This window comes from Mya arenaria, chromosome 16 (assembly GCF_026914265.1).
Source record: "Mya arenaria isolate MELC-2E11 chromosome 16, ASM2691426v1".
Lineage (NCBI taxonomy): Eukaryota > Metazoa > Mollusca > Bivalvia > Myida > Myidae > Mya > Mya arenaria.
In genome coordinates this window covers 21,119,155-21,131,015 of record NC_069137.1, presented here as the reverse complement: position 1 = coordinate 21,131,015, position 11,861 = coordinate 21,119,155, and the positions used below count along the sequence as shown (strand labels likewise).

Below are 11,861 nucleotides of genomic sequence, written 5' to 3'. Positions count from 1 at the left end.
CATGAAACCGGCATCTCTGAAATCAGTGAAATCAGAGAAGTCTGCAAAATCTGAAAAGTCCGTGAAACCGGCATCACTGGAATCAGTCAAATCGGAGAAGTCAGCAAAATCTGAAAAGTCGGCAAAATCCGAAAAGTCCGTGAAACCGGTTTCCCTAGAATCAGTGAAATCAGAGAAGTCTGCAAAATCTGAAAAGTCCGTGAAACCGGTATCCCTGGATTCTGTCGAATCCGTGAAATCGGATAAATCAGAAAAGTCGGAGAAATCCATTAAATCGGAGAAATCAGTAAAATCAGAGTCAGCAAAATCGAAAAAGTCTGAAAAATCAAAAAAGACAAAATCGAGACGAAAGCGAGCAGTAGCTGCACAAGAAACATGTTCTGCAAACATCGTCGAAATTGAAGACTGTGAACCTACCACTGAGGAACCTGAGATAACCACTGAGGCACAATCGACTACCAGCGTACCTGATACGACTTCCATGGCACCACAGGCGACATCCGGGGCACCAGAACCGACCTCCGGGGCACCAGAGTCGACCTCAGGGGCACCAGAGTCGACCTCAGGGGTACCAGAACCGATCTCAGAGGCACCAGAGTCGACCTCAGGGGCACCACAGTCGACCCAAGGACCACCACAGCGGAATTCTGCAGCACCAGAGACCAGCTCCGGGGCACCACAACCACAGTCGACCTCAGGGGCACCACAGTCGACTTCAGGGGCACCACAGTCGACCCAAGGACCACCACAGCCGACTTCTGCAGCACCAGAGACCAGCTCCGGGGCACCACAACCGACCTCCGGGGCACCAGAGTCGACCTCAGGGGCAACACAGTCGACATCAGGGGCACCACAGTCGACTACAGGGGCACCACAGCCGACTTCTGCAGCACCAAAGGCCAGCTCCGGGGCACCAGAACCGACCTCCGGGGCACCAGAGTCGACCTCAGGGGCAACACAGTCGACATCAGGGGCACCACAGTCGACATCAGGGGCACCACAGTCGACCTCAGGGGCATCACTGCCGACCTCAGGGGCACCACAGTCAACCTCAGGGGCACCAAAGTCGACCTCAGGGGCACCACAGTCGACCTCAGGGGCATCACTGCGCACCTCAGGGGCATCACTGCCGACCTCAAGTGCACCACAGTCAACTTCAGGGGCACCACAGTCGACCTCAGAGGCACCACAGTCGACTTCAGGGGCACCACAGTCGACCCAAGGACCACCACAGCCGACTTCTGCAGCACCAGAGACCAGCTCCGGGGCACCACAACCGACCTCCGGGGCACCAGAGTCGACCTCAGGGGCAACACAGTCGACATCAGGGGCACAACAGTCGACTACAGGGGCACCACAGCCGACTTCTGCAGCACCAAAGGCCAGCTCCGGGGCACCAGAACCGACCTCCGGGGCACCAGAGTCGACCTCAGGGGCAACACAGTCGACATCAGGGGCACCACAGTCGACATCAGGGGCACCACAGTCGACCTCAGGGGCATCACTGCCGACCTCAGGGGCACCACAGTCGACCTCAGGGGCACCAAAGTCGACCTCAGGGGCACCACAGTCGACCTCAGGGGCATCACTGCGCACCTCAGGGGCATCACTGCCGACCTCAAGTGCACCACAGTCAACTTCAGGGGCACCACAGTCGACCTCAGGGGCACCACAGTCAACCTCAGGGGCACTACTGTCGACCTCTGGGGCACCGCAGTCGACCTTAGGGGAACCACAGTCGACATCAGGGGCACCACAGTCGACCTCCGGGGCACCACAACCGACCTCCGGGACACCACAGTCGACCTCAAGGGCACAACAGTCGACCTCAGGGTCACCACAGTCGACCTCCGGGGCACCACAATCGACCTCCGGGACACCACAGTCGACCTCAAGGGCACAACAGTCGACCTCAGGGTCACCACAGTCGACCTCAGGGGCACCAGAACCGAACTCCGGTGCACCACAGTCGTCCTCCCGGGCACAACAGTCTACCTCCGGGGCATCACAGTCGACCTCAGGGGCACAACAGTCGACCACAGGATCACCACAGTCGACCTCTGGGGCACAACAGTCGACCTCAGGGTCACCACAGTCGACCTCCGGGGCACCACAACCGACCTCCGGGGCACCACAGTCGACCTCTGGGGCACAACAGTCGACCTCAGGGTCACCACAGTCGACCTCCGGGGCACCAGAACCGAACTCTGGGGCACCACAGTCGACCTCCGGGGCACAACAGTCTACCTCAGAGGCACCACAGTCGACCTCCGGGCCACCACAGCCGACAACTGATGCATCTGATGAAGGCAAGTATTCCATATAATTGTTACATTACCTTATTAGAGGTCGTTATCATCTCCTGATGCCCGGAACCTAGTTTTATGTGCAGTATTGCATGTGCCTAAGTAGCTTGGAACGTCAAAAAAGTAAAAAAAATAAGTAACCTAATACAAGAAGCCTGTGATGACACGTTAATGTTCTGTGTGACCCGAGTTACCGGTGCCTTCACACGTCTTTAAGAAAACAAGGTTATTAGAAGTGGAATGTCGTTGGGCGGGCTTTGAACGGGCGGACGGGCGGGTGCAAAATATTGGTTGTCGCCAAATAACTTTAAAAAGCATTGATTGATAGTAATAAAAGTTGGTGTTAATATAGCTTATGATAAGGGCTAGCTTGGGGCTGTTGACGTTGGTAGGGTAAAGGTCAAGGTTACTATTACTAAAAAAAAGTTTCCGCCTTATAACTTTGAAAAATTGATGATTATAGATGAATTTAGTGTGTAGCTAGTTAATGTGAAGAGCTAGTTTGGGATTGCTTCAAAATAGGTGGTGTCAAGGTCAATGTCACTGTAACAAAGAATGGAAAAATAGTTCCCGCTCAATAAACCATTGAATTCTGCCCATTAACCTAGCATTGATGATACTGATGTTGGTGTGTTTTAAGCTTATGTGCAGGGCTAGATTGTATTTGCTGTTAAAGGGGGTTGTGTCAAGGTCAAGATCACTGTTACCAAAATAGAACAACGATTTCCGCCCAACAGCTTAAGTAAGAACCGAAGGATCGTGATAAAAGTTGAAGAATGGGTTGCTTATGTGAAGAGCTGGCATGAACGTGATCGTGAGATGGTTCGATCAAGGTTACAGTTAGTTAAAAAAGAAAAAAAATAGTTTACGCCCAATAACTTAATCAAGCATTGATGGATAGCTATGAAAATAGGTGTGTAGGTAGCTTATCATAAGAGCAATATTGCGATAGCTTTTAAGTGGGTAGGGTTAAGCTCAAGATCACTGTTACTAATAATACAAAAAAAATGTTTTCCTCCGAAGCTCAAGAAAGGACAGATAAATTGTGATGAAAGTTGGTTTGCAGGTAGCTTATGTGAAGAGCAGCTTGGGACTACTTTTGCAGGGTTTGGTCAAGGTCAAAGTTACTGTTATTAAACTAAAAACTGGTATCCTTCCAATAACTTAAGTAAGAATGGATGGAAAATGATAAAAGTTAGCGTGTAGGTCGTTTATGTGATGAGCTAGCTTGGCCTTGCTATGCTTTTAAGACGATCGGGGTCAATGCCCAAATTTACAAAAAGAACATTAAATTGGTTTCCACCCAATAATTATTTTATGAATTGATGGAGTGAAATGTGTTGGTAGTATAATTAAGAGCGAGCTTAGGATTGTTTTTTAGGGGGTGGGGTCAAGATCAAAGTTACTTTTAAAAAAAATATAAAGATAGTTTCCGTCAAACAACTTAATTTAGAATTGATGAAAACAAAACAATTAATCATACTTAACTAGAGTAATCGCAGTAACGTCTCTTGTTGATCAAAGTAAAGATTTTTTTTCCTAACTCATACAAAAACATACCTATATAAACGATAAAAAAATGGACAAGAAATGATTTGCACTAGTGTACGTTTATGCCAAAGACAAATAATTAAATCAGCGGATTAGTCGAGGTCACGACCTTTTTATTTCTATTCTCATATTAAATATCGGATAACCCGATATTTTAGGTTGAGCCCCTCAATTTTATTGCATTTGTACTACTTATGATACCTCAATTTCCAGTTGAGCCCATTAATGGCCAATGGGGTGAGTGGTCATCAGCGAGCGAATGCAGCGCAACATGCGGCCAGGGTAAGAGGACAAGGCAAAGGTTCTGTGATAGCCCCGCACCGAGCAACGGTGGTATAGGATGTGTGGGTGCCGCTATAATCGTGGAGATTTGTATGATCAAAGAATGCCTTTCCGAGCCCAATCCATACGGTTATGGCGCTGCATATGTACAGGTATATGTTACTGTTTTGCTTTGAATGTGTTTTGTATTTATTCTAACATATGATTAAGTAAGAGATGTTTAGCCTTCCCACAAAGCCAAAAGTAGTAAATCGGAGAAGAGTTGTGTTGTTAGCTTAAAATCGTTGGTTTAAGTGATGGCCATGCCCCTTTTTTGACTGAAAGAAAACAAACAATAAACAAATTCCTTACGCCAAAGAAAACGGAGGTTTTTCAGTCTAATTGTAGTGTAATAAAGACATGAAGTGTCGTGAAAGTATGAAACTAAGAATTACTTCATCTTATTGTTTTCGTAAATATCTATCTCACTAAAGACTTGACCCAAGCAGTTCGAAAAATGATTTGACTCAAGCAGTTCGAAAAAATACTTTACAAAATAGTTTTAACCTAAGCATACGATTTAACTACCTTCATATTTATCATTTCAGCGATGCCCTGTGGGCTTCTTTACCTGTTTCTCTGGCCGTATCACCTGCATTGACGAAGATTTCGTCTGCGATTGCGCTGCAGATTGCGATGACGGGAGCGATGAAAATCTGGAATATGCTGGGTGTAACGTCATACAATGCAAGAATACTGCCGCTGGTGAGCAATTATTTTCAGGACAAAACTGCTTTATTCATTAAATGGAACACGGACATTAAACTTGTGTACAGTACCAGGTCGATGATAAGTATTGAAATTACTCGAACTAATAACTGGTAGTGAATGTTCATACTCAAAATATTAAATCATAGGGCAAAACAAAAACTCAACCATGTATCGTTTCTCGCTGGTAAGCATTAAAAATACTCAAACGCAGACTGATTGTGAATATTCCAACTTAGCAGATTATATAAAACGGCAAAACTGTTACGGCGTTTGTCATTTGTCGCTTGTAGGTATTGAAAGTACTCTTACAATGATTGATGGTGAATGTTCCAACATTTATTACTACATGTCACTGTTAAGTGTTGAACGTATCCCTTACAAAGATTGATGGTCAGTATTCCGACCTGTATTAATATATGTTACTGGTAAGTGTTGAAAGCCCTTACAAAGATTGATGGTCAGTATTCCAACCTGTATTAATATATGTTACTGGTAAGTGTTGAAAGTACCCATACAAAGATTGATGGTCACGGTTTGCTAACAGTAAAGTGAGTTATCCATCGGTATGAATTTATATGTCTTGCGAAGGGTCTGAATTGGCGTTAGAGGGGAGTAACTAGGTAGTGCAACCTTTTGCCATGCGCCCCTCCCTCGGAATCGACATTTATACAAATTACTTATAATGTTGGCAAAAGGATTTAAAGGTACTTCCCTAGGCAACTGTTAATAATTCAAGTCCGTAATGGTGCATTTTGAATGTATTTTGTTAACTTTTTTTCAATATTGACATAAATGGTACATTTGAACGTTATAAGGGAGACGCGCGCCGGATGCGCCCTACTGTATCCGCTAGTGTTGTGGTCTTTGCTTTTTTGTAACCGGTGATTTAAAACATTAACTAGCAAGGGTGTCATAAACACCGGATCTACTATTTCCAAAATATATAAAAATACCCATACCAACTATAACTTGGTTTATACGCAGGATGTATTTTGGGTATGCAGAAGAACTATTCAATAACGTTTTGTTGCTCAACAAGACTATGGCTTTAGGTGGAGTACTCATGAACTTGTCTAAACTCTAAGTGAACTTTTGTTTCACTATCAGTTCATATGCTGTAACCCCAACATTGGCTCGAAAATGTAATTCGTTGCATGTGTGAAATGTTTGTTTTCGTGTGTGCTATATCTGTTGTGTTTTGTATGCGTTATGTATGGATATTTTTCTGAGGCTCTCGTTTTGTTCCTGTACGACTTTGACCATGCGCATTCGTCTAGGATTTTTGCTACTTGTCTCAACCCTGAAGTTTTCATTATATTATAGCGATAAACACCGTGTTTTGCTTCTGTATTTTCAGGCGTGGAAATGTCGTTCACCCTCATGGCACTACTATGTTTGGTCCAATACCTTCGCGCTAGACTGATCTAATAATCGACCACGCCCGGATTGTGACCGCGATCAGATTTGAGGAATAGAGTTCAAGAACATGGACTATGATTGTTTTGGCTTAGGCGATTATTTTTCGAACATTTTCTAGTGTTTTGGAAGAAATTAGGTAGTGTAAAATGTAATAAATAGTTTCGATCAGACAGTCAAGGTGATGATGTTTCGATTTTATTTGGAAGAATGTAGTTTGAAGTCGGTACTATTAGTACTATTGCGATTTGATCAAAAACATTCAACGTTCCACGAAGGACAAACATATATTTTGATGAAATTGTTTTGTGAATATACATGTTATGTGAATGTTATATACTTTCTTAGATATTTGCATAGTGTTATTTTTCGTTTTGTTTATATGCAAGTATTTTACGTGTTAGGTTTATCATCGTCTCTTTTTTCCTATCAAACATATGTGTTTTCTTACCTTTTCCAAAGTGCGTTTTTCCCGTCTGTAATAAGCATTTAGTCGCCATCTTATCAGCGACCTTTCGGGAATCGATCGTAAAAACAAGTATTTCATTTAAAAATATTTTTTTTTTGTAATATTTGTAACAGCTTTTTAGAAATATTCATTTCAACAGCGATCGTTCTATCCATGTTTAAGTGTGAGCTATGCACTGTAAGAGCGAGTATGTGTTTTGTAAGATCCGAGCTGTGTACTGTAAGAGCCGAGCTTTGTACTGTAAAAGCATAGCCGTGTACTGATACATCCGAGCTGTGTACTGTAATAGCTGAGCTGAGTACTGTAAGAGCATAGCTGTGTACTGTTACATTCGAGCTGTGTACTGATACATCCGAGCTGTGTACTGTAATAGCCGAGCTGAGTACGGTAAGAGCATAGCTGTGTACTTTAATAGCCGAGCTGTGTACTTTAATAGCCGAGCTGTGTTTTGTAATAGCCGAGCTGTGTACTGTAATAGCCGAGCTGTGTTCTGTAATAGCCGAGCTGTGTACTGTAATAGCCGAGCTGTGTACTGTAATAGCCGAGCTGTGTACTATAATAGCCGAGCTGTGTACTGTAAGAGCCGAGCTTTGTACTGTAAGAGCCTAGCTAAGTGTAAGTAAGAGCCGAGCTGTTAATGTAAGGACCAAGCAGTACTGTTACATCCAAGCTGGATCATATTCCTTTGTTGATAAGATGGGGCCGTGATTTCGTTCATTAATAACACAGTTATGAACTCCACATACCTGGAAGGATCTTTGTGTTATTGTTATTAACCATTTGTATGTTTGTTTTGTTTTGGAAAAAAAAAACTGAAGCAATCATAAAACTGCGTTGCTTTTTCATCCAGTTTAACGTTGCACAGTATTGCAGTGCATACAATTATGCCTCGAATATATTCGAACCATAAAAACACGTAGCCGAGTGTGTTTGGGTGAAAGACGTCGTTTAACTAAAAACATACAATTACATTTTGCATTTGTAATTGTTGTTAAGACATCTCTCATATTGCAATTCAGTAATCTTGATCATGACTTGCAGTAAACAATTAAGAGAAACCACATTAAGGATAGATCTTTCTTTCGGTTTGATATCCTTAGAAATGTTAATATCTGTTACAAAGCCAGGAAAATCCAAATTAGAATATAACCTGAATTTCAAGCCATTGGAATTATTAAGAACTTAACACAATCCTTTGGTGTCTAAATGTCCGCCTTCTGCCAATCATCCGAAATGATTAAATCATTATATTCACTATTTGTTTTCAGTTTTAATGAAATGTTATCTCATAAAAGTTAACTTACAATGACTTGAAAAACAACGTTTCCGCAAAATGCTATGCTATATAAAATCAATTTCAAGCTGTAAACAATTGACGTTTAAAATCCGATCCCCATTTCCTTAAAAGAGGACAAACTGCAGTTTTAAGCGAGATGCCCCTAGCTTGTTCCGGTTTAAATTATATCTGAAATAGTTACGAAATAAGACAAACTAGACTAATTTATGATGTTATCTAAATGAACATTTAAGAGCACTGCACAATGTACAAAATTATCGTAATCATTCGGAATGCAAGCTTATTCTATAAGGAGAATTTGCCTTATATATAATACTTTGGTTCAAACAGTTGCTTAAAGTTAAACTGGAATAGAACTTACCGCAGATAAGCTTGAACGTATATAAAAGGAGTAAATAAAATCCTCTAAGCGAACAATTGATCTTTATTATTTACCCGTCATAAATCCACACGCAATACATGTCACAAAATATGGTAGGCCGTTTTCCACTCCAGGATCCGTGCGCGAAGCTTAATGACGTCATAAAACAGGATTGTGCGACATAAAAATGGCTTTTATGATGGAAAGATATATGATCGTTAGTTATTTATATAAAATATGTGCACAATAAATGAGTGAGTGAGTGAGTGAGTGAGTGAGTGAGTGAGTGAGTGAGTGAGTGAGTGAGTGAGTGAGTGAGTGAGTGAGTGAGTGAGTGAGTGAGTGAGTGAGTGAGTGAGTGAGTGAGTGAGTGAGTGAGTGAGTGAGTGAGTGAGTGAGTGAGTGAGTGGGTGGGTGGGTTGGTGGGTGGGTGTTTGGGTTTGGGTGGGTTTTGGGTGAGTGAGTGAGTGAGTGAGTGAGTGAGTGAGTGAGTGAGTGAGTGAGTGAGTGAGTGAGTGAGTGAAAATGGTTTCAGTGTAACATCGCAATATATTTCACCTCATCAACACCAAAAGTTAATATTTAACTAATGGCTTATCCACACGTGAAGATTAACATTTGCTGCTTACTCGGTGAACTTTATTACGCTATTGCACTGAAACAAACACATATCCTCTTCAAAATAATGAAAATGTAGCATAAAGGTGAATGGAGTGCGATATAAATAACTTATCTGTTGGTCTGATGCCTTTAATAAAACGATTCACGGCGAAGCTAAGAAGCTTAACACTGTTCAATATATACGATAGGGCAAAACACTAAGGTCTAATATATTAAAGTACGACACAGTGTTAAATGTACATATATTAACTCTCGCCTAGTTCCTTGTATAGATAACTTGACGTTCATTTTGTATAATAAGATATGACGTCATTTGGTATTTCAATATTGCGCTCCGATGCCGATGTGATAAGCACGATGTCATTTAACCAATAATATACGGCCTTTCAAAAATCAAGCAACAATACCAACCGCGCGTTTTTTGCACATTTCGCAAATCGCCTCGTTTTTCCTTTACCGCAATTTGATATAATTTTCACTTTACGCGGCGATTTAACAATAGTGTCCATCGCGTTCTTCCACCGCGTCGAGCCTCCAGGATACGCGGCGATGCGAAGTGTTAATTAACGGTAATTAAGGTAGCTGTCAATTTTCTGAAGGAGTTTTCTTTGTTCCCGTTCTATACTTGTAAATCTAGTCATTTTCATCAACTTATACAAATTCGATCCGTTATCTAAAAATTTTATGTTCGTACCAAAACGTAGTCTGATCCCTAAAAATCATGCTTTGCAACTGTAAAAGTATTAAGACGCTACTATCACCTTGTTTGAAAAATCGCAGTAAGTGGCATCGCGGCGAAACGCCGCATTCATCTTTTTCCGAAGTCGTATGCGGTAGAAGAGATAATCGCACGATGACGCAATCTCTCCCGCGGTGGCAACGCGTTTATCTTTTTGCAAAAAAACACGTGGTTTGTAGTGTATTCTTTTAAACAAATGTATGGTGTATGTAACATTTATTAATAAACAACTACTCTTTTGCAGAAGATATTGATTATTTTTAATTGTAATTAATATTTATGTTTAAAATATAAACGTAAGAATTGTTAGCGAGCTTCATGGAATCTGCTCGAGTGCCTTACTGCGATCATACAGCAGTAACGCAAAATGTAGCAAATCCGTAAATATTGCAAGCTATACAGCGACGGTTTAAATTTTGAAGTAACGGTTGTGTCCTCCACCTCCAATCTTCTCCTCCCAACTCATCCCTCTCCTCCTCCCAACTTCTCCTCCTCCACCTCCACTTCCTAACTTCTCCTCATACTCTTTCTCCCAACTCCCTTCTTTCTTCTTTCTCCTCCTCGTCCTTCTCCTCCCGCCCATTCCTCCTCATCCCCCTCATCCTACCAAATCTTCCTTCTCCCAACTTCTCATCCTCTTTTTCCTCTCAGCTCCTACTTATTCTTTTTCCTCCTTTTCCCAACACCTCCTCCTTTTCTTCAACCCCACTTCATCTCCTCCTACTCCTCTCAAATGATCTTCCTTCCCATTCCTCCTCTCCTTCATCTTTTCAACATCCTCCTTATCCTTCTCTCCATGCTCTTCCTCTTCCTCCATCTCTTCCTCCTTCTCAGCATCATCATAATCATTCACAACTAATAAACTGAAATTATATTCAACAATAGCATTAAATGATCATATTACTAGAACTGTAATAATTCAAATAAGGTTATGTTAAGGTCGGAGACAATATTACATGTCAATTTTAAAGATCAAAAGATTTAACCTTGGCAGAGAAACGGGGTTATTCAAGTTAAGTAATTTAATCTTGTACTAAACATAATTACCTATATTTCGACAACAGGGATCAGGCGTCTGTGGAATATACAAGCACATTTTGGTACATATTTCAACTTTTGAAGTAAGGAAATATTTTTTGAAATATTATAATTGTGTTTAAGCATTGCCAGTGTAAAATTGAAATAAATGGTTGATAAATATGGACTTTATTTAAAATGGTCTTATGGTTATATGTTTAGTAGACGTCTTACAATGTAAAGTGGCACAGTGTCAAATAGTCACACCGCTTTTTAAAAAATAAATAATATGTATTTTATTCATCTGCAAAGGACAATGATACATACAAGAAACCTAAATTTAATTTATTGTTCTGAATCTGTTTGATTTACAATCGAAATATCTCCCATATTTGTGAGAAAATGCTTTGTAAAATGGAAATGCAGTCAGGGTTTGTAAATTTTAGTATGAAAATCTACAAAGACATTGCAGCAATAGGTATGTTATACATTAGTTAAAGGAAATATTACTGTGTAATTTAGTCTTCAAGAAAAGAAGTATTTATCTTTTTGTGGAAGATATGTAATACCGCGTTAGTTTTGAAATGTAAGTTACATTTTCATAACTTAATTAACTAATCACTTATTATAACCTTTGTTTAAAATCCATAAATTGTTAAGGGCGAAATAATATTGTTGTATACATTCTCAATGTTTTTAAATTTTCCTCAAAAACTGAGAATTAATTATCATAAATGTTTGTGGAGAAAAAGTGTCAGACGACGATGAGGAAGAAGCAGACCTGTGTATCTTTATGCCTCATCTAATTATATTTAAACCGGGAACGGTGTGTTTCAGCTGCGAGCACATATACTTATGATTATTATAAGTGGCCTACTTGTGTTTCATGTCGCCGGCATACCTCAACTTATTCTATTATAACCGGGAACAATTTATTTGAGCTGCGCACGATAATCATGAGGCCGAGAGTGGCCGACTTATGTTCTTTGGCTCTGGCATACCTCCTATTATTATATATTACCGGAAGTTGTTTATTTCAGCTGCGCGCGCAG

The 11,861-nt window shown here is 41.1% G+C and overlaps 2 protein-coding genes across 2 annotated transcripts; one reads left to right on the top strand and one right to left on the bottom strand.

Annotated features, from left to right (window-relative positions):
• Window positions 1–413: 413 nt before the first annotated feature.
• On the bottom strand, window positions 414–2,322 carry LOC128221480 (neuroblast differentiation-associated protein AHNAK-like). Its single transcript, XM_052930087.1, has 2 exons — window positions 520–2,322; window positions 414–428 (listed from the first exon to the last, which is right to left on the bottom strand). The coding sequence occupies exons 1-2, from the start codon at window positions 2,320–2,322 to the stop codon at window positions 414–416; spliced, it is 1,818 nt and encodes a 605-aa protein (XP_052786047.1).
• An 887-nt stretch (window positions 2,323–3,209) lies between these two features.
• On the top strand, window positions 3,210–6,317 carry LOC128221479 (ectin-like). The gene is made up of 4 exons (XM_052930086.1): window positions 3,210–3,219; window positions 4,071–4,291; window positions 4,727–4,883; window positions 6,247–6,317. Exons 1-4 carry the CDS (start codon window positions 3,210–3,212, stop codon window positions 6,315–6,317), a joined length of 459 nt encoding a protein of 152 aa, XP_052786046.1.
• Window positions 6,318–11,861: the final 5,544 nt, after the last annotated feature.

Bases quoted from the DNA above. Each gene is read 5' to 3' on its own strand.
- LOC128221480 (XM_052930087.1), bottom strand. From the start codon at position 2,322: ATGGAATACTTGCCTTCATCAGATGCATCAGTTGTCGGCTGTGGTGGC.
- LOC128221479 (XM_052930086.1), top strand. The intron at 4,292-4,726 runs GTATATGTTACT...TTATCATTTCAG, and splicing joins ATGGCGCTGCATATGTACAG to CGATGCCCTGTGGGCTTCTT. The intron at 4,884-6,246 runs GTGAGCAATTAT...CTGTATTTTCAG, and splicing joins ATGCAAGAATACTGCCGCTG to GCGTGGAAATGTCGTTCACC.